Below are 22825 nucleotides of genomic sequence, written 5' to 3' on the forward strand. Positions count from 1 at the left end.
GGACCAAGGATTTTTAGAATTTTTTTTAGAATTCATGTTTGAATCACGTGCTCATCGGTGAAGGAAAACATCGTGAGGAAACCCACATTCCCGAGAAATGCGTTTCGGAGGTCTGTATGAGACCTAACCTGTATTGGGCTGGTTTTCCCTTCGCGGGTTTGAAGGTCAGACAGGCAGTTGCTTCTGTAAAAACTGGACCTGTCAAATCGTCAGGAATGGTAAGCACAGGTGCGGATCCAGCTTTTATGTCAGGTGGGGTCACCCAGACAACCTATCTCCGTAGAGAATTAGATAAAAATGCAGGGATCACCCAGGACCCTACCTGGTGCCCAGGGGGGGCCATGACCCCACGACGACACCTCCCCCCTGGACCTGCCCTCCATGGGCGTTACCCATATAAGCAGACCCCGTCAGAAACGGGATACCGCTAGAAAGATGACGATTTTCCTGATGGATGAATGAACTGCCTAGTGATACTTACATCCGCCGCCATAGAACATAACATGAATATCACGCTTGTTTCCCCGAAGGGATAGGTAAGTAATAGTTAATTTGCATAAAAAAAAATACAAACATTCTTTTCATTTCACAACGAGTACGGCCTTCGTGATTGATTATCCGAAAGTAAGATGACCCGTGCTTCGGAAGGTAGGTTAAGCTGCTGATGCAATTCAGTAGTTGTTACATGACCCGTGTCAGGGGCCTTTGGCGGTTCAATAGTAACCCTGACACCCGGGTTGATGGGTTGGTAATTCACCTTACTACCCACACGATAGAAGAAGATTTCACACGAGTGATCAAGATTGGAATTTGCAACTTTCGGAACACAAGCCACGAGTTCTACCAAAGTGAGGCTCCCCTACGAATCATAAGGTGGACGATATGTACCCGTACCTATTGTTTGAATAGGTACTAAATAAAAAACAAACTTATTCCATTTGCCGCCTGGTCAAAAGGTTAACAAAAAAACATAGGGTCGTATTGAGCGAGAGAAATAAGTAAGCAAGCAACAAAACGCACTTTATCAGGTGGCGGCCGCTTTATTCTGCTAATGACCAACCCCTCCAGGGTAATAAAAGTCGATATCAGCCTCCCAACTACGCTGCGACAGGAGAGATTTGATCCTTTATAATATACAAATAGAGATACTTCTTATAGGTACTTAGGTACGTACTAAAATACTTTTCGGAGCAGTTTACCAGATTGTCAATTCACCAGATTCGCTACTCAAAGTACACTTAAAAGCGAGTTGCAAATCTGGTGAATTGAGAATCCTTATGTAAACAGATTAACCTTTGTGCTCTAGTGGTTAGAGCGTTGACTTGGGCTCCCAATCTGGAGGTCCGGGTTCGATTCCCGATGGGGGAGATTATCGAAATCACTTTGTAAGACTGTCCATTGTTTGGTAAGGATATTGCAGGCTTGAATCACCTGATTGTCCGAAAAAGTAATATGATTCCGTGCTTAGGGGGCTCGTTAAGCTGTTGGTCCCGGCTATTAGCCGTAAAACAGCTCCACCATCCCGCAGAGGAGCAACGTGATGGAGTATGCTCGATACCCCCTCCAGTTGATTGAGGGGAGGCCTGTGCCCAGCAATGGGACGTATATAGGTTCTTTATGTTATGTTATTATACATACATAGAGGCACATAAATAGGTAGCTGAGGAATTCGTAATGAAGTCAAAGTTTTAAATTGGAAACGATCACGAAAGCACTGCGCAATCTAGGTAATTATCCAGTTCTTCTTCTTCTCTCGTGTCAGGGTTATTATTGAGCCGCCAAAGGCCCCAAACATGTTGACTACCCAGTTTGACTATGTGAAAGAAGGGATAACGACTATGTACTTACATAAGTAAGTAGTAACCGAGACCAACGGCTTAACGTGCCTTCCGAAGCACGGATCATCTTACTTTCGGACAATCAGGTGATTAGCCTGTATCTAATATCCTAACCAAACTGGGAATCACAAAGTAATTTTTTGGTACGCCCCCACCGGGATTTAAACCGTGATCGTGAGCCCAATGCTCAACCACTGGACCACGGAGGTCGTTCCATTATCCAGTTTCTTAATCATGAATGTAATGTTGGTGTATGTTACATTTAAAATTCGCTACTCATGATCTACTCTACTGCCCAAATCAGTCTCGTTCCTTTAGATTTAGGTATACTGAGATTATGGATAGGCGGCTAAAATGTAATGTTTCCAGTTATTCAATACTTCGGAGGGTCAAACGAAAAACCTGACATCAGCAGCACCGATCAAACCGCGGCTGCGTTGGTCAACTGTTAGACGTAGGTAAGATTCTAACAAGAAGCACTCCATTGTCGGGTCTGTTCTTTTAGTTGCTACAGTGAAGTCACCATACACAAATCACTACTTATAATTAAGTATATACGCAACCTTTTGCTATTCAAACCTTCGAAAGGATGAAGTAAACTAGAGTTCGTCTATCTACCGTATTATATCCGTCTTCTACTCTTTTGTTGTGAGGTTGTGAGGTGAATTACCAACCTCATCAACCCTGGTGTCAGGGTTATTATTGAGCCGCCAAAGGCCCCTGACATGACTCATATAACGTCTACGTACTTACATCAGTAAGTAGTAACCGGGACCGACGGCTTAACGTGCCTTCCGAAGATTTTTTTTTCGGTGATTATATCCGTGATAGCCCTGTTCAGAGACCGCTTGACTTACATCGTACCGTCACGGTTGTATCGTCACGGGTTCGAATCACGGCTCGGACACTATATTTGGACAATAGATAAAATGATATCATGTGGTTTCCAAGATTTATGCCCAGTTAAAAGCAATAAGCTCGCCCATATTACGGGACTTAAACATAGCTGGCGAGGAGTGGGTATATTCTATACACCTTTGCCTAACCCTTCGGGGATACAAGCGTGATGCCATGTATATATGTATCTATCGTAAATATCTATGTTGCACTATAAATTCTTAGTCATCATAAAAAGATAACTATCTAAATAATAGCAAAGGACCAAGACAGGCTGCGTGGAGTGTTTGTTCAGCGGAGCGCGGCTGAGAATTAGCGGCGGCGGGAAAGAAAAATGATTGTGACAGTCCGGCGAGCACCACTAATGGAGTCTGCGTCTGCGAAATGCGCCACTTAGAGGCTACCGCACTGTGAACACGCCTTATTGTCCCGGCCATGCTGAAATTGCTCGTATTCCTCTGCCCCTCCATCTACCCCCATGTGTAGCTAAGCATTGTCTTCACTGTAATTTCGATAAACTCAGCTGCAATATTTAAAACTCTACTACTTAGATACGAATGAGTGAAATACGAAACTACCCCCATATAGCTGCCATTAACACTAATCTTAGTTTTAAAATGATCAACAACGAGATAACACTATAATAGGGTGCTATCTGCTGAATGTATCTGCTTAAATTCAAAACGCCATTGTAATACAGAGGGCAATTTGAAACAAGTTGCAAGCTCGGGCAATAACGGGGCTCCACCCCTGAAATAACACTCCCCTCACAAATTAAGTGTAAAACAAACCTAATGAAATTTAAATATCTCTCCGGCGACGCAATAACTGCACAAATAAAATCATGTCGCGGGGGAGTAATCGCTTCCATTGTGTACACATTGTACGAAATTATGCCACTCAGGAATTTTACAACCTTGTCGCAGTGAAATCTCACACTCCCTCCCTATTGATCGCTTTAGTTTGCGAGCGCACCCAATGCGACAAGGTAGCAGGGGTCAGGCGATGTAAGAAGGGGCGGGCTTGCTCTCCAGACGCTAATAGGTTCTAGGGGTGATAGACAAACCTCTCATTGTTGGCTTGTTACAAGATAATTTGCAGAAACGCAATTAGCGTGTATGGAAATCAAATCTGCTTGTGGTTGCCGAGCTTACAGCACTTCTTATTAGATCAATTTACATTGATGTAAAATATATACCGGTTGTTAATCTAATTTACTTACTTACTTACATTAGAATAATTTCATTGTAGTGTTGTGGACAGGAGTTACAAAAATCCAGGTGCAGCACTTATAAAGTTATAAAAGCACGTATTATTCAGAGGCGGAAACATTATTATTCTAGCAGATTGAGCGGCGGGTCCAAACGAGTCTTTTAAAAAAACACGTCTGCGTCCTCAAAGGGGAGGATACTAATTTTCTTTCAAGTTTAAAAGAAGCTTCCTTTCAAGAAGTGGAAAAAAGTTACAATCGAAAAGGAAATTTGCGTTTTAAATCCTCTAATGAAGCTGAGAAGTTTGTAATGGAGGGGCGAAAGGCTGCGGGCAAATTGAGGAAAAAACTCGAGAGGCACCTAATCGTGAATACTTGAGGATCGCGGCGCGGCTACTTTGTACCATCTGAATGATTTATTTCTTCACGATTATTCTCAGTTCCATGTTTTTGAACGACCGAGTTTAGGGTGAATTATAAGTTAAAAAGCTTTTCTAACACTTAGGGTCATCGAACCAACGTCTCATAATAAACACAAAAATATTCCATCCTCATACATTTTTTTTTTCTTTATGTATACTTTAAGATTTGCTTCGGGCATAGAGCAACACAGACCTCCAGCGGACCCGGGGTATTTATTCATGTGATTTCAAGTGAATATGAGTTATCTGAGGAGCTCGGTGGCGCAGCGGTAAACGCGCTCGGTCTGCGATTGTTGAAGTTAAGCAACTTTCGCAAAGGCCGGTCATAGGATGGGTGACCACAAAAAAAAGTTTTTATCTCGAGCTCCTCCGTGCTTCGGAAGGCACGTTAAGCCGTTGGTCCCGGCTGCATTAGCAGTCGTTAATAACCATCAATCCGCACTGGGCCCGCGTGGTGGTTTAAGGCCCGATCTTCCTATCCATCCATGGGGAAGGCCCGTGCCCCAGCAGTGGGGACATTAATGGGCTGATGATCTTATCTATTATAAATTATAACAAATCATATTTGTTTTTGTAACAAAATGTATTCGTATAAATATTTTATAGACATTTTTACACTAAAATTCGAATACAAACGTAGGAGTATGCAGATCACAGCTACATAATCAGTAATAACTGTGAGGTTAAAAACTAAAAGTTAAACACCAAATAAAATAAATTATTTGATTTCGATATTGAATTCAATTCACTTCACAACAATTATTTAAACTGCAAACTTGCGCTGGTTATAGATCTTCAGTCAGCATGCTATTAAAACTTATTTTATAACACTTACAACATTTGATTAGAATTAATTTAAATTACATTGCAAAATATGTATATCTCATTGAAAATGGTTAAAATTATCATTATATTAATAATGAATGAACTGAAAATGTTTCGATGTGTGAGTCCAGCGGAAGGCATACTTATTGTTACAAACCCGAGGCACTTGTGTGATCGGTTCCATCTATAATAGGATCGCTCGTCGTGGGATGAATAAAAAGATGCAGATAGCAAGATCAAAGAGTTTTGGAACAAATATCTCCACCATCCCGCAGTGGAGTTCCAGTGGGCGTAGCACCTATAAGGTACAGCACTATAATAGTTTGTAGTTGAAACCAAGAGGGTGATGTAGTAAGGATCGTATGAAGTAAATACGGACGTCTATTGCAGTACGGCGGCGTTGGCGGCGATCGAGGGCGAGTTGATGGTCTCTCCGAGACTCTCCAGGAGTTCCTTCCTATAGTCGTCGAAGTCTCCGTCAACCTGTGACAAACATACACATCCATAAATAATAGTGTACGTTGCGCGTCCAGCGTAGTGGACGTTTTTGAGACAACTTTGAGACGCCATTTCCCGAAGTTTCTATAATTATGCGTGTATGAAGCGATTGATGAATGTGGAGGAAGCAAGAGAAGTGTGTCAGGATCGAAGCAAATGGAATTCTATAGTCTCTGCTTACCCCGGTGGGAAATAGGCGTGAGTTTATGTATGTATGTATGTATCTATAATTTTCGCAGGGTAGTTCTTCGAATACCGTAAGCCTATAAAATATCCTAGAATCTTTTGTGTTTTTGCAAAAACCAGTTACAACTTTTGTATATCACCACCTTACGATATTTGCAAAAAAAAAACAACGATTCTAAAATATTTTTACGTTAACGGTAATGAGATTGACCACTGGTGTTCGAAGACCTACCCCCCACTGCTGTTGCTGCATAATATGAGAGGTTGAAAGTGCATGGTAGCGACATCTATACGCTGCGAGGTGTAATCGTCATGAGTTTTATTAACGGCTGAGCTAGGGTGATGAAAGTTTTTTATCGTACAGATGTCACTAGAAGTACACGGTCAAAAGTATAATATTTATAAACCAATACGCAAACCGCGTCATGCCAAAAAAAACGAACTTTCGCACGCGTATCTCTGCCGCACCAATAAAAAGTGGAACGGGTTGCCGGCTCCAGTGTCCCGGATCCTTCTTACAATATGGGGTCCTTTAAGCGAAGCATCAAAAAGCACCTAGTAGGCCAGTATGGTAGTCGCAACTGATTCGAAACTGACTCATTGCGTTGCTTTTCAGTCGCTAATGCAATTATTAGGGCTTCTCTATGTTTACCATCAGACATAGTTGAGCCAACATACTTGGCCAATATAAAAAAAAAATAACGAACAATTCAAAAATACGGCTCGCGATCATCACGCCACTCTAACGCGTTAACGACGTCTCCCAGTGCGTGTATACTCTCGATGTATAGTAAAGAATAAACCAATAGAAACGAATAAATACCTCATTGATGGTCTGGTCCTCGATGACGTATAGCGCGCAGTCAGTCTCTCGGATGAGCCGCTCGTCGTGGGATACGATCACCACGCCGCCCTTGTACGCGTTGATTGCGTCTCCCAGCGCGTCTATACTCTCGATGTCCAGGTTGTTCGTCGGCTCGTCCTGTACACATAAATCAAATCAAAATCAAATCAAATATACTTTATTGCACAGAACTAGAATTTCAACAATCAGACATAACACATGAATACAGTACAATTTGGGCGGCCTTATTGCTCTAGAGCAATAACAACATAACATGTTTTAAAAGAAGAAAGAAAAGGAAGGCAGCAAGGAAGGGAGATTACCCTTGAAAAATATAAAAAGATCGTTAAGAGATTTTAAGGGAGGATAAGTTATTTCGAAGTATCCTGTAATTATACAGATAATAAACGACACTTTTATTCGTATTCCAACACGGTCTCCACAGGTTGTGCTATCTTGCGTGGCGCGATCTTTGTCGTGTGTTTCGACCTATAGACGCAGCCACTGCTGTCTACGTGGATAAACGACGTAATATGCTCCGCGTCGGGAACCATATCGTAACCGTGCAGACCCGTTGTAGAAAAGCGAAAGGTCACTCACTCACTCGTCATGAAATATCAGAAACTTCAAGTGCTAGGAATTTCTAATTTTGTTCATAGGTCCTCACTAAGACGGGGCTTTGCAAAATTCAATCCCTAAGGTAAAAAGGGTAAAGTTTGTTTGAAACTTCTATAGTTTTAATAGCAGGGTTTCACGCGAACGAAGTCGCGGATAACTGCTAATACTATATATATTGTGCAAGTTGTCTTACCAGGATGACGACATCGGGCGCCATGAGCGTCAGCTCGGCGAGCGCGACGCGCGCCTTCTGCCCGCCGCTGAGGTCCTTCATCTTGATGGTGTGCGCGTGGCTGGCAAGCCCGAATGTGCCCAGCGCCTGCATACATAATCATTTACACTTACATAAACTCACTATTCACTAATACAGTTGCCTCGAGCCGTGGTAGCCCAGTTGGCAGAACGCTTGCCTCTCATAGGCGAATCCAGCACAGGCCTAAACCAATGATTATCGAATTGGATCATAAATGATTATCACGTGCTCAGCGAGCGGTGAAGGAGAGGAAGGAAGAAAAATGCATTTTCGGAGGTATGTGACCTAACCTGTATTGGGCTGCAAATTCGCGGGTTGGAAGGTCAGACAGGCAGTCGCTTCTGTAAAAAACCGTACCTGTCAAATCTTCAGGTTAGGCAAGGGAACCCTGTGAAAAACGGGATAATGCTAGGGGGATGATGAGTTGGTTCGACCATTATAGACGACGTTACTTCTCACCACCTATATGTTATGTTATGTTAGTGGGCTCTGTTTTCCGCATTTAGACTCTAAGGTGGCCCATTATGCGTGTAATTGTTGACTACGTAAGCCAACCTATCACGTTGGTCTAACAGTTATTTATGTTTTGACGTGATTTTTTGTAGATTTGCCGCAGATGGCATTAACTACTTGGCCGGAGACTGGTGTAACAGAGAGCTCGGTGAGGTGTGGGTACTTAAAAAATGAATGTACAATGAATCAAATCAAATCAAATATACTTTATTGCACAGAACTAAAATTTCAACAATCAGACATAACACATGAATACAGTACAATGAATGAATGTGTATGTATGCGATGAATGTACTTCTGAATTCCCCACGCAGCTTATGTTACGTAAACTTACGTCCGTAATCTGTAATGAACGAAATGGTGATAGGTGCGCCCATTCATTCCATTTCGACGTCTAAAAAATTGGCTAGTTGATATGGAATTTTATGACTTGAATGAATATTTTCAACAACAATGATATTTAAAATTGACAAATGTTTATAATGTGACTAATTATTAGGTACTTACTTAATTCCTTGATGCTCAATACTGACATTATTTGTAATATTGTACGTCCGACATGGACATGCTGTTGAGACAATTTTATAATGTTTGACACCTACATGTATGTACCTACACAGCTTCTCAATAAATGTTTCTTGTTTCTTGTTTCCATTTTCATATCCACCAAGTCAGGGAGGACAATCACTCTGTCGTTTTTATATTTACTCGTTCCCAGTCTAGGACAGACGCAGTAGTTCTAGATAATTTAAAAAGAATGAATGAATGTTGTATTCATTTGTTTGGATGTTACCTTGCGCGCCTTCTCGTACTGCAAGCCGAACAACCGCTGCAGGTATTCAACTGGCGACTCCTCCGCCGTCAGGTGCTCACCCGAATGCTGGTCGAAGCGACCTATCCGCTATACAGACAAACATAATAATGTTACAAAACAGTACAGTTCATCATCATCAGCCCATTAACGTCTCCACTGCTGGTGCACGGGCCTTCCCTATGGATGGATAGGGTGATCGGGCCTTAAACCATCACGCGGGACCAGTGCGGATTGATGGTTATTAACGACTGCTAATGCAGCCGGGACCAACGGCTTAACGTGCCTTCCGAAGCACGGAGGAGCTCGAGATGAAAACTTTTTTTTTGTGGTCACCCATCCTATGACCGGCCTTTGCGAAAGTTGCTTAACTTCAACAATCGCAGATCGAGCGCGTTTACCGCTGCGCCACCGAGCTCCTCACAGACAGTACAGTTAGACCGTACTTATGAAAAAATATCGCTTCAGTTTAACAGTCGTAAGCATTGGCCCCGATTCCTGCAGACACCTCCTAATTTTACTTTAAGTTATACCTGTCATTTTGTTATCCGCCGAAAAGTAAAGGGACGGATGATTGACCGCTCTTAATTTTAGGAAGAATGAGTAAACGAATGAATAACCCGGGCGAATCATAAAGGTATCTCGCTGGTATGCAAACCGTTTGACGTTTGCTGTCAACTTAATTCTGTCGGGTTATTGGCCAATATAAAATTTTTAGACGGTTGTTTTAGATTTGTGCTTAAAATTGACGTGTGTTCCATAAATTTTATGCTTGTCGATTACCCGTCCCTTTCCTTTTCGGCGGATAAGAAAATGACAGATATAACTTAAAATAAAATTAGATGGTGTTTACAGGAATTAGCACCATTACCTCTTGTTATAATTAAAATTGGTGGTGAGTTGCCACTAACTCTCCGCCCGCACCAATTCGTATCGGGCGCCTACCTCACCCCCTCTGGGTCTTACTTTAGTCTTAAATGGAAGTAAGGGGAAGAGCGCACGAACTGTATCTCGCTCGTACTTTCGCATTAAGTTAGACAGCACACGGTAGGAACGATTTTTTGTATGGAGTCTCCGAGGTGTGACATTGCAGTACATTGTCAATTGTTATCAGAATTACTTTATTCCGTACGTCTTCAATAGAAACACGCATGTAAGACAAGCACAAAATACTCTTATAAGTTTTTGGGTGTTATAAAAAAACATTGTCCATAATTTCGAAATAAAGTCAAAAAAAGTGTGTGTAGTGTAAAGCTTTTCCTGTGTTTGAGCAATAGAGTGTTGTACTGTATTGTATGTAGAGTCGTACCAGTCTGTGGTTCCTGATGAGCTCCCCTCGAATAGGGCTGAGTTCTCCGACGAGCAGCTTGAGGAAGGTGGACTTGCCGACCCCGTTGGGGCCAACGATGGCGATACGCGAGCTCAGGTCGATGCCGAAGTCCACGTCCTTGAATAGAGGCTTCTGGCCGGGGAAGTTGAAGTCCACGTCTGTACAAATAAAGTTGGAATTTATTTCTTCTGCTATGGTATGCGTTATGTCTAATACCGACGTCAAGGTCACATTCACATTCAGGTCACAGAGATTGGGAATATTGACGCTATTACACTAACTCGAGATCTATGGTTACTCCCCACCAACTCGCTCGAGATCGTGGTTATGCCACACACAAGTGTAATTAGCGATATAGGTAGGACCAATGGCGAAACATGCTTTCTAAATCAAAATACTAAGGAAAATGTCCCCAGGCCCACGATCATTAATATCCCAAGATAAATGCTTCAGAGGCCACGTTAAGCATTCGGTCCCGGCTACTATTTCCTTTGTAAGTATGTAGTCGTTACGTTAGCAACACGGTCTTTGGCGGGTCAACAACCCTGTCAGAGTTGACGAGGTCATTGACCTCACAACTCACACGAGAGGAAACAAGATAAATAACAAGCGACGCACTGTGCAGGCCGAGTATGGGCGGCTGCAGCGGCGGTGGGTCTGGGAAGGAGAACTTGACGACGTAGTCGCGCGGCTTCTGCAGCAGCGCGGCCGGCGCCGGGCCCTCCTCCTCCTCGCGCTGCGCCTTGCTGCGGTTCTTCTCCTGCTTGCGAGTCAGAGCTTCCTTCTGCTTCTTCTCCTGTTACGTAGATATGAAAATGGTTTAAGATTGGTTACTAAGTGTTATGAATATTGATATATAAGTAGGTACAAAAATGGGACGGTGAATTGAGCAGAAATACGGAGGCATGCTCTGACACTCCGTAATCCGCTAGCTCGGCGTGGCGACTACGACCGAATGAATATGTATAACCAACCGCGTTGCGAATCACCACGCGCTATAGATGATAACACGACGACCATACCTACATATTTTTGACGATCTACATGTCACTGCGTATGAATTTATAGTTAAGTTAGTGTTAAGTTTTCGTCGTACTTTTGTATGACGCGCTTTACCTTCGATACTTATATATCAATGGTTATGAATAAAGAACTATCCGTTCAGTGCATTCTACTAGACATAGGTACCTACTAAAGCCAGTCACATTTTCGACGCGTTTTCATACGCATTCGTCTAGTGCGATTACGTGCGAACACGCAGGTACAATCATAGACACAACCTTTCAAGTAAAACGGAAGCGCGCACTCACTTTGACCGCAAATTGATCACAACAAATATTCGTAAATTAAGGTACAATTAAAGTTTGAAAACGTGTCAAAGTGCGAATGGCCTTAGTCCATTTGAAATAAGTAGAATGATAGAAAACTTTCAAAGGTGAAGATACAAATGCTTTCATTTCACGAGGAAGGTTAGTTACTCAGTACATTACTTTAGTTACGCAGTTTCAGTACTTGGTAGCTGTCTTTAAATGCTGATGCCTATTTGGAGAATTAAATTAAGCAATATTTTTAAATAATTTAAAAGCACAAATCGTTATTTACACATATATCAAAGAACATTTTCGTCAATTGTATTTCTTTAGATATTTCACCTATCCATTTCCATTTCTTTTGAAAATCATCCATAAACATTAATGCACATTACAGTCATATATACAACATTAGTGACATTCAGTGTTCAAAATATTACTTAAGCTGAACGACTAACTTTAATACCCGAACGACTTCGGTGTAAGTGAAAGAAACTATGCAGCCTTCGAAAATAAAAAGATAATAATATAATTTTATCACTTACGGCTGCTTTCTTAGACTGTCCGTGAGCCTTCATTTCCTTCAATTTCTTCTCTTGCTTCTCATATTCCTTTAACATTTCTTTCTTCTTCTGCGCGTACATCTTCTTGAACATAGAATAGTTGCCCTTGTAGTAGAACAACTTCTGCTGGTCTAGATGTATGATTTCATTGCACACATTGTCTAAGAACGACTGGTCGTGAGATACTACCAGCAGAGTCTTCTTCCAGCCTTGAAGGTAACTGGAACATATTGCAATCATTTTACACACATATTTCCTGTTATTAATGTATCATTATATCACATTTTGCAGTCCTAAACCAAAGCATTCAAATCTAAAGTATATACTTTAGACAATTACGAGTCATTTAATTTGTGATTAAGATTAAGTAAATTCTTAAGTAGAAATCAAAAATTCTGCAATGAAAACTTGACGATATTTTCATCTAAGCAAAAACTGAAGTAGCTAGCCGAAATAATTTATGTAACAATCTAAACTTAAATATGTTTGCAATACTTACTTATCTAACCAAATGACAGCGTTGAGATCCAAGTGATTCGTAGGTTCGTCGAGTAACAGTAATGTAGGCTCTATGTACAGCGCCCTAAGACAATGCAAAATTATTTATTAGCTTTTTTACGTATTTTATTAGCAAATGACTTGTGGTTCTGCCCGCCTCACAGCGCAGTAAGAAAGAAGATGTGGTAAACTATTACCACATGAACTATCATTTGTCTATGAAAAATTATTCGCCAAGGTGCTTTGGTGGACACGTAACAATTACGGTCCCAGTTTAACACAAGTGAATATAATCGTTAAGCCAAGATGGAGACCTTTGGGCGACTTGACTACTCTGGTGAATGATTTAGCTACTAGACCAAACACCTATACCAACTCTATTTTCTCTGATTGATTAGGAGAAGACCTGTACCCAGCGTTGGCCTATATATAGTCTAGTCTAACGTCGGTTTACACAGACACTGCACATTGACGTTATCGTATACGCGCATCTGTATGTGTGACGTCTGACGCCATACAATTCAAGACTAAAGTAAGACCGCGGGCGGGGGCTGAGGTAAACCCAGCTCAGCCGCTGGTGGAGAGCGGAGAGTTGCCGTTCTATAAGTAATATTATTCCTTAATCTATGGTTAAGTAAAAGACTACTTGACAACCTAGTCAAATGAGATACTTTTTACGAAACGTCAAAACGAAAGTTTTCTTTGGAGTTTGTATGGAAATATTGTCCCGTGATGTCATCAATAAAAGCGGTCAGACGTCGTACTTATTGTTAGTTAATTCTAAAAGTCGAAAAGGGAAGTGTAATTCATTTTCGATCACATAAGATTGGTTTCTATTTCAAGATTAGTATTTTAGAATTTATCTTTGACCCAGTCCCTATTATGTACTGGTATGGTTTTCGAACATAAATTCTACTTATATTACTTATAAAACATAATTGTTATAAAATAAAATAGAGTGTGTACCTGGCAAGCGAGACCCTCATCCGCCAGCCACCGGAGAAGTTCTTGGTGGCGCGGTTCTGCATCTCGCGGCTGAACCCCAACCCCGCTAAGATGCGGCGCGCGCGCGGCTCCGCTGAGTCCGCACCGATCGCCTTCAACTCCGAGTACACCTACACGCGGGGACACCTTGTATAACACCATTCTGATCTTATGTTTTAATTACGGGTGTAAGAAAGACCCGAGGATGCGTTGGTCCCGGCTATTAGCCGTAAAAAAGTACCTCAGCCAACCCGCATTGGAGCAGCGTGGTGCAATATGCACCATACTCCCCGGTTGACTGAGGAGACGCCTGTGCCCAGCATGACGTATATAGGCTATGTAGGAAAATAACCATAGTAGCATCTCCGAGTGACCAACCAAACTCCAGCGCACCCAGAGCCATGTGCAATATAAATAAATTCAGTAAATCTTTATTTAAACATCTTATGCAAAAGATCTCTGAGTTAACTGTAAGTATTTTAAAACATAACTTTAAGCGAACTCCACTCCCAGAGACAAACAGAGGAATTGCTTTTGTGGGTTTTTTATTGAACCAATATTTTTTATATTTTTTATGAAAAATAAACATTTTACTTACTTATTGCGCATTGGTACACCCATAAAACAATAAAATAAAGTGACTTTATCGCTCATCACGTCACCTATTCCATAGTTACATCTTGTAAGGGAACTATAAAGTGCTGTATATTTATTTTATAAATTACCTCATTCAATCGATCCTGTACACTCATGTTGCCTTTTTCAGTTTCAGCTTCTAACTCCTTACACTCGTTTAGCAGCTCTGAAATAGAAGAAGAAATATTATAACAAATACATAGAAAACAACAATAATGTCATTGGCCCCGATTCCTGTAGACACCTCCTAATTTTACTTTAAGTTATACCTGTCATTTTCTTATCCACCGAAAAGGAAAGGGACGGATGATTGACCGCTCTTAATTTTAGGAAAAATGAGGTATCTCGCTGGTATTGAAACCGTTTGACGTGTGCTGTCAACATAATTCTGTCGGGTTATTAGCCAGTGTAAAATTTTTAGACGGTTGTTTTAGATTTGTGCTTAAAATTGACGTGTGTTCCATAAATTTTATGCTTGTCGATTCCCGTCTCTTTCCTTTTCGGCGGATAAAAAAATGACAGATATAACTTAAAATAAAATTAGATGGTGTTTACAGGAATTAGCACTATTAGCATTCTCATTCTGTATAAGTTTCAAACTCACCAGTTCTCTTCACGTCAGCTTCCAATATAGTTTCGACGGCGCTTTTGTCGTCGGCAGTAACTTCCTGTTCACAGAGCAGAATGTCGATGTGCGGCGGCAATGGGAAGGCTCTTTGGGCCAAATGTCGCAATAACGTGGTCTTTCCATGACCGTTGGGCCCAACCACACCGTACCTGCGGCCGTTGGCAATCAATAGATTCGCATTCACAAACAAATCCTTGCCTTTCGCACTGATCGTGAAGTTCTCCACTTTTATGTCCACAGCGTTCTCTAAGGCTGCCATTTGACCTACAAGAAATGCATTTATTTTTTAAGTTAGTGATTAAGTATCCTCTTTGAACTACTACTACTACTACAGATACATACATACACACATACATATAATATATACATACATATTATGCATAATATATCCAAAAAATAATTACTATAATTAATGTGTAACTTCACAAACCACTTCAGAAGAAGAAAGAGCACTCTTCCAACGACTCGTAGCTATTTATTGCCTAGTAGGCTTTTGAGCATGAATTTATACGTGAGATTAAACATCTAAAAATATATATTTAAAAGACACTTGCCCGCAGACTTCTGCGCCTGGCTGACGGTAAAGTTGGCGTCAAGCTCGCTGTGCCCCTGGCCACCCTTCTTGGTCAGCATCTCCATCTGCTTTTCATACTCCTGCTGCTTCTTCAACTTCTTCTTCTCTTTGTGGCTCAGCTTCTTCTCTGCTGGCTCTTCTTTTTCTGTCTCTTTCAGATCTTGCACCTGAGGAAAACACGAAATTGATAATGTTATGCGCGAGCCGATTTTCGTAACACGACTCCGACATCCAGTGCCTATATTATGGTGCCGTACTTGAGAAACAGCTCCAGCGAGCTCTAATTATCGACCATTATATTGAAACCTAGAATAAGTTGTAATAGTATACTTGTACCATAGAGAAAAATAATATATATAATTGTGTTCTGTCTATGATATGAGTAGGTAACTAAAATCATCTTTCCAATTTTCTTTCTTTCATAACTACTTGCCTACCTTAATATAACCTTATATTACATTCTCTGAATTAGAGGCAGGTTGAAGATACCTCATTTATATTTGTTACCTTATCCTCTGTTTCCCTCGACGCTTCATCATCCGACTGGTCACCTTCTTCTGGGATGTGCTCTTTTACTTTTTTCTTATCCTGGGACATATAAATAAATAATTATTAACTATGACTTCATTTTTACAAATCGTAAGCGATGGTTTGGTCACATATTACTGTGCATATTAGCCAAACCATCGACATTGAGGGACTTTCCAGGCTACGTTCCTCAAAAACAATATAGACGGTGCTGTACAGATTTGCATCTTTTATCTTTGTTTTTACCCAGGAAAAGGAAAGGGACATATGATTGACAGCTCTTAATTTTAGGATGAATGTGTAAATGAATTAATAACCCAAGTGATCCAAAAAGGTATGCAAACCGTTTGACGTGTGCTATCAACATAATTCTGTCGGGTTATTGGCCAATGTGAGATTTTTAGATGGTTGTTTTAGATTTGTGCTTAAAATTGACGTGAGTTCCATAAATATTATGCTTATCTATTACCCATCCCTTTTCTTTTCGACGAATAAGAAAATGACAGATATAACTTAAAGTAAAATTAGATGGTGTTTACAGGAATTAGCACCATTGTTGCTCTAATTTGTTTTATCTTTGACACTCACCTTAGCTTTCTTTGACTTTTCCTCCTCTTCAGGCTCATTGATAGTGAATTTCTTTATTTCTTCCTCTATATTATCAATATTATTCTTTTTCCTATGATGTTTACCTGTAGAAGCATATAGTTAAATGTAATTTTCCCATTTTAAGTAGTGGATTATTTTGAGTATCATCAAAAGTGGTGATCTATTAAAATAACTTGACATATCACAACTATCATTTTAAATAATAATACGGCCTAACAGCACATCTAAAGTAGGAGCAGATGCAGCCACTATGAATGTCCTAATTTTGCTATCTAGTCGCTTGGCCCAAGTTATTTTATGCTTACCTTTGCTTTTCACTACAGGAGCTAATTCTTCTTCGTCAGAACCAGAACCTTCCATGTTCAATTCCTTGTCACTCTCATCATCTTCGTCAGGAAAGTCGTCTTTCTTACCTTTACCTAAAATTGAAACCATTACAAACAATACATAGATAATATATAATTTTCAGAGATTGATGAACAAGAAGTAAAGAGAGGAAAATTTTTATAGATGTGGCCAATAATAAGCGAATACCGAATTTAATTCAGTTATGTTATTACAGAACTGAATATTCGGCCGAACTATTCGGTTTCTCACTATGTCTATGGTAAATCTTCAAAGAATGTGTAGTTTTTCTGAAACCATCTTGTTACTTACTAACTAAAGTAACCACTTCTATTCATATACAGGTACATCAGTTTTTTTATTAAAAAATATTGCACTTATACATATAAACACGATTACAAGTATTTACTAGAAATGACCATTCCACCCTGCTTTTGTAATATTCCAAGATCGTAATGACACCCTAACAATGTTTACTTTATTATAATTAATTATTTGCAACACTGAAACTGAATATTTGGTTATTGTGCTGAATATACTGAATACTAACAAAATATTGGCTACATCTCTAAAAATTATAAACCTGGTTATTTAGAATTGTATCAATAGTGTGTTCAGACATACTTTTTGGGGCTTCTGGCAGTTAATGATTAAAAGGAAAAAGTCTCCTCTAGAAGGTATGGTACTCATATATAAAGAAAAATCATACCTTTCTTGCCTTTCGCTTTTACAGCTGGCTTGGCTGTGTTGCTAGATACATTACTAACTACTGACTTAGAATCATCTTGGTCATCTTCTTCCTCTGAAGATTCGGCTGCTATATTTTTCTTTTTATTTTTTGCTGAAAAAAATACCATAACAATCATTTTTCATATGCACTTCTTAGTGGAGATATTCACATTCATATTTTTTTTATTTACCAAAAAGCTTTGTTTTTTAATGTATCATGTCTTGCCTTCCAATTATATGTTCATTATTGATGGATTGACTGAAATTTACTTACTTTTCTTTTTAGAAACTGGTTTGACAACTTCATCTTCAGAAGCCTCTTTAAGCTCAATATCGCTTCCTTCATCAGACCAGTCATCCTTTTTACCTTTACCTGTAAATATATACCTAATTTTATCTTAAAACCAGTGTTGTTAATTATGATTTATTGTACTATTATGCATTTATTTTGTTTGTATACCCCCATGATGGGAAACCGTACAGCAACAAGTTTATTTTATCTAAACTCGAAATGTATAATACAAATAAATAGACTCCTAAAACTCTATTAGATTTAGTAGGCACCTGTGACCATATTTCATGTTTCAGTCTATAACCAATTTTCTATTTGTAATAATCAAAATATGAATTGACATGTTATAATTTCGACTGGATATGATTGTTCACAAGAACTTCCTTAAAGGATTGATTTTTGGTATGAAAAGATATTAAAGCAAGAAAGACAAAAATTAATCCATTACTCAGAATGTTACTTACCTTTTTTCTTTTTACCAGCTTTGGCAGTTGTTTTAGATGCTGTGCTTGTAGCATTGCTTACTATTGACTTGCTATCATCATCATCATCTGATAACTCTACTCCCTTCTTCTTACCTTTGGCTTAAAAAAATAAATATATCAATACTGGTACCAATAGGTATTTTTAGCAAAATAACTATTATACCTAAAGAGAATATAAAATTACCACATAAGTTTCTAATATGTCTAAGGAAATGTTTACCATATATTCTGGCTACTAATTACATTAAGTAATGAAGGTAATGCAAATGTTATTCAGATACTTGAAAAACTGGTTTGTACATAACAGAGTTGGCAGAAACATTATTATTTCATAACTGAATGTAACAGCTGACATTTGATTACCTTTCTTCTGTGACTTCTTTGCGGCGGGTTTTGGCACGTCCTCGTCATCAGACACCACCACCGCCTGCGGGACATCGGCCTCCTCGTCACTGAAATCGTCACCCCTGCCTTTCTTCTTTCCTTTCCCCTTCTTTGAGGTTATGTTTTGATTCTCAGCCTTTTTCGACTCGAATGCATCATCCAAGTCCTGATTCTTCTTGTTACCCCGTTTCTTCGACATGTTTGCTACGTAAGAACTAAATCACGAAAAATGGTAACAGCCAAGTCAGCAAAAATAAGTAGAAAATTCGAATAAAATTCGACAGTGACGTGCTCAGCTCAGTTCTTGAATTTGACACTTGACACTAGTGTTGCTGCTCGATAGCGCCCTATCGATAGTTTTCGATCGAACTAGCGATAGTTTATCAAAAAACGATAATATCGATAATTAATCGATAGTATCGATTGCTATTTTTTAGCGATACTATTGATAAGTAACGATACTATCGATAGTATCGCTCTTCGATATTGCGCAAGCTATCGATAGTATCGATACTATCGATAGTTTTGTACGATCGATAGTGACCTTAATTTCGATAGTATTGAATGTAGCATTGTGTGGAACAATTCACACTATTTTAAAGCTCGTATTTAATATTTTATATTTCGTGGATGTTTGGTTTTGAAGTTGGCAATTCTCTAAACTTAAAAAAAAAACTGTTAAGTGAGTGGGTAGGATTTTTTTTTTTTTTTTTTTTTTTTTTGGTTTGGTTTTCCCCGAAGGGTAAGGCAAAGGGAACTATGCCCATACAGCCATGTCTGACGTATTTTTTTCTTGATGATTAATGAAATGATGAAAGGTGATGATGATGAAACCTAAGCCCCCACCCTCGGAGTAGACTCCTACTCCGAACCCCAAACGAATTAACTCAAAAGTCCGCATAAACTTTTGAGTTATGAAGCGGCTTCCTGACACGAAGCGAAAATAGGCAGATACACTTTGTTTATTGAATACTCCAATATAATAACACTCGCGAATGTCTTCCGACTAACTTAATGCGATCATTAACCACAAAACACCACTTCGTATTAATTATTTAGATTATTCAATGAAGAAAGCAACTGTCCCGTTCCCGCCTCCCGCCAAAAAGCCGGGTAGGATTTTTTTACAATAAAGGTCCCTATCGATGGTACCGATACTATCGATAGCTTATTCGATATCGAAGAGCGATACTATCGATAGTATCGATAGTACCAGTACTAATATCAGTACTGATAGTTTTTTGTTTTTCAACTATCGACACTATCGATAGTATCGACACTATCGTTGCTTATCAATAGTATCGCCAAAAAGAGCTATCGATACTATCGATAGGCCTATCGGTTGGGTAGATGATTTTGGCTGTTTACTATCGATAGTAAATCTATCGATTCTTCGGCAACACACTTGACACTTGACAGCGACCGGCCGTTTTTTTTTTTTTGTTATTTTGTCCATAGGACAGGCTATGCATTTAGGGTTGCCAACCGTCCGAGTGTCCTCGGTTTGTCTAAGGTCTAGAAGACGTCTGGGGAACGATCCGGATGGGATTTTAGTTGTAGTCTGGGTTTTGAAGTTGAAACTCTCCCACAAATCCCCCCTTGCCCGCAATAAGGCCGCTTGTTGTGCCTTCCTGTATCTGTTGTCCTTATTTCTGTATCTTGTATCCATCCATTGTGCTCTATAAAGTATTTTTTATCTATCTATTTATTTATCCCATTGTCGCACAATGAAGGCCTTTCTAGTTCACATTCCATAGTAATAATATAGATGGCGCTGTCCAACCTTCTAATTTATATAGATTTCATACATATATGCATCTTTTATCTTTATGTCGTTTAATATGACACCCAACCATTCTGATCAATCATTTTGATCTTCCAACCATCATTATTCTGTTCAAAATAAAGAGAAGCAAATAGGTAATTACACACTTCTATACAAATATCGATACCGATCGTCGTGGAGATCCTTGGGGGAGGCCTATGCCCAGCAGTGAGCGTCGTACGGCTGATGATACAAAAATGACCCAAATATCATCAAGCAACGAAAACAAAAAACAATGGGTTAGACTAGATGACCCTTAGAAACGGGGTAACGTCAGCGAGTTCATAGTGCCTTAAATGTATTATGCACGAGTATGTTACCACATCCGTGAAGAAGCATCTTCGTTTGGATAATCTTATTGATATGCTATGGCTCTGTCTACCCCAATAGTGGCGAGCATGATTTTTTCGTGTCACTACAACAACGGAGGCCCGTGTTGCTTTATTTATACTACCAACACCTTTATTTGGGCTATAGAGGTCGAGCAATGACTGGAGAGTTTAGCACAAAACTTTACTGGCCATTTAAATCTGACATTAAAAATAAAACTAAGAAAGAAGTGAAAAAAGAATGTCGATTTTTCTTTCAATTTTCTTTGTCCTACTTGGTTTTATACAATAACGATGAAGAACGAAATTATTTTTCCAAGATTACTTATTTATATAACATTTATCCTAGGAATCATTAATGTCTGCGTCAGTGAAAATGTAAAGAAGAGTATTGACGATAACAGAGATGATACAGGTGAAATAAACGACGAAGCCAAAGATGAGTCCTTAGACATTCCGGTAGAAAATGAAAGCAACAACACTGTAACCTGCACCAGGAGAGCTAACAGCCAAATGCACGAAATACAATCGGCTCAAATTAAACAGTTTCCTTTCGTGGTAGCTGTGATGTCCCACCAAAATGAATATCTGTGTGCTGGTTCTGTGATCTCCAATGGATTAATACTCACTACTGCAAAGTGCACTCTACAGCCTATAAGTTATGTGCTATTAAATACCACAAGGGATAAAAAGGATGAAACTACTACCATGCTACATGTGATTAAAACTGAAAAGTTTCCAACTTTTACTGGCAGCGATTCTCTAAAAGATGTGGGACTTATTTATACAGAGAAACATAATTCCTCAGTGGCGTCCAAAATCAAGGTAAGCAATTTCACGTCCGCCCGAAATATTGCCGATGTTGAAGCTATTGGATTTGGCCTAAATGCAGATGTGGGCCAACCTAAAGAACTACAGTATATCGGCCTCGAGCAACGACTTTATGCCGATACAGGAGATTTAATGGTTACATACTTTGATTGTATCGAAACGAAAGTTCCAACTTGTTTCAAAGATACCGGTGGTCCAGTAATATTCGAGAACTTATTGATCGGCATTGTAGTCAAGGGTACAGACGAATGTACCAAAGAAATGTCTGGTACATACGCCATTAACAAAAGAATCGCTGATTGTCTACCTACTTACACTTTCAAAGCGTGGTTAGATGAAAGGATCAAGAAAAACGAGGAACAGGAAGAAAGTGAGCTGCCTACTTACCCCCTGCAGCCTGCCGCCGCCCGCCGAACGATTCACAAGATGACTGCGAGCTCTGCGCGTAGTATCAAGAGTTCAATATATATTTTGATGGTGTTTTATCCTATCTTGGCTATTTCTTAAGAAGTTATTGTTTTGATATATTTAGATTTTGTTAATGTCATGTTTTCCAAATTTCTGTGACAATAAATAATATAGATCGTTTATATTGTTTTACACTATACTTGAATCTAACACAGTGGATCGTTTGGAAGGGATGCCGTAAATGAACTCGCTAGAAAAGTCTCAGATACCAGGATATTCAGCCCAGAGCAGATCCTGTTGTTACCTTTCAGCAAAATATAAATTCAGTAGGTAGATAGTGGATTCGTGCATCAACAAAATGGGAGATGACCTCATTTGACTACCTGCAAGCAGTCTAAAAACATTGGCCCGTCAACATCGAAGTTTTTTACCGGAAGACTGCCCAGCCCGAACCGGAAAGAACTCCGAATAGTGGTGGGCATCATAAATGGTCGCAGCCCAGTGAACAAATCACCATTTGCCTACCAAAAAGCCCATTTTTAGACATTTTAGAGGCCATTACTTTAAAAAAAAACTGGCTCTCACGCAAGGAGGACCTCGGGAAAGAAGGGTCCTGGAGTGC

The 22825-nt window shown here is 39.6% G+C and overlaps 2 protein-coding genes across 2 annotated transcripts; one reads left to right on the top strand and one right to left on the bottom strand.

Moving 5' to 3' along the window:
- Positions 1–4931: 4931 nt before the first annotated feature.
- On the bottom strand, positions 4932–19128 carry LOC126381330 (ATP-binding cassette sub-family F member 1). The gene is made up of 19 exons (XM_050030829.1): positions 18790–19128; positions 18406–18525; positions 17924–18022; positions 17630–17761; positions 16881–16994; positions 16555–16658; positions 15946–16026; positions 15419–15605; positions 14841–15128; positions 14326–14402; positions 13583–13731; positions 12618–12701; positions 12101–12338; positions 10864–11041; positions 10225–10403; positions 8898–9005; positions 7532–7657; positions 6700–6858; positions 4932–5675 (listed from the first exon to the last, which is right to left on the bottom strand). Exons 1-19 carry the CDS (start codon positions 19007–19009, stop codon positions 5574–5576), a joined length of 2745 nt encoding a protein of 914 aa, XP_049886786.1. The 5' UTR covers positions 19010–19128; the 3' UTR covers positions 4932–5573.
- Positions 19129–21258: 2130 nt separating this feature from the next.
- LOC126382274 (chymotrypsinogen 2-like) lies at positions 21259–22302 on the top strand. The gene has a single exon (XM_050032088.1). The coding sequence runs from the start codon at positions 21259–21261 to the stop codon at positions 22300–22302; it is 1044 nt and encodes a 347-aa protein (XP_049888045.1).
- Positions 22303–22825: the final 523 nt, after the last annotated feature.

This window comes from Pectinophora gossypiella, chromosome 3, assembly GCF_024362695.1.
Source record: "Pectinophora gossypiella chromosome 3, ilPecGoss1.1, whole genome shotgun sequence".
In the NCBI taxonomy this organism is placed as follows: domain Eukaryota; kingdom Metazoa; phylum Arthropoda; class Insecta; order Lepidoptera; family Gelechiidae; genus Pectinophora; species Pectinophora gossypiella.

What these genes read in the sequence shown, in the direction of transcription:
- LOC126381330 (XM_050030829.1), bottom strand. Translation starts at nt 19,009, where the DNA reads ATGTCGAAGAAACGGGGTAACAAGAAGAATCAGGACTTGGATGATGCA. An exon ending in CGAGGGAAACAGAGGATAAG is followed by an intron (nt 15,606 to 15,945) that starts GTAACAAATATA and finishes TGTTTTCCTCAG; the next exon opens with GTGCAAGATCTGAAAGAGAC. An exon ending in CGCCCGATGTCGTCATCCTG is followed by an intron (nt 6,859 to 7,531) that starts GTAAGACAACTT and finishes TTATGTGTACAG; the next exon opens with GACGAGCCGACGAACAACCT.
- LOC126382274 (XM_050032088.1), top strand. Translation starts at nt 21,259, where the DNA reads ATGAAGAACGAAATTATTTTTCCAAGATTACTTATTTATATAACATTT.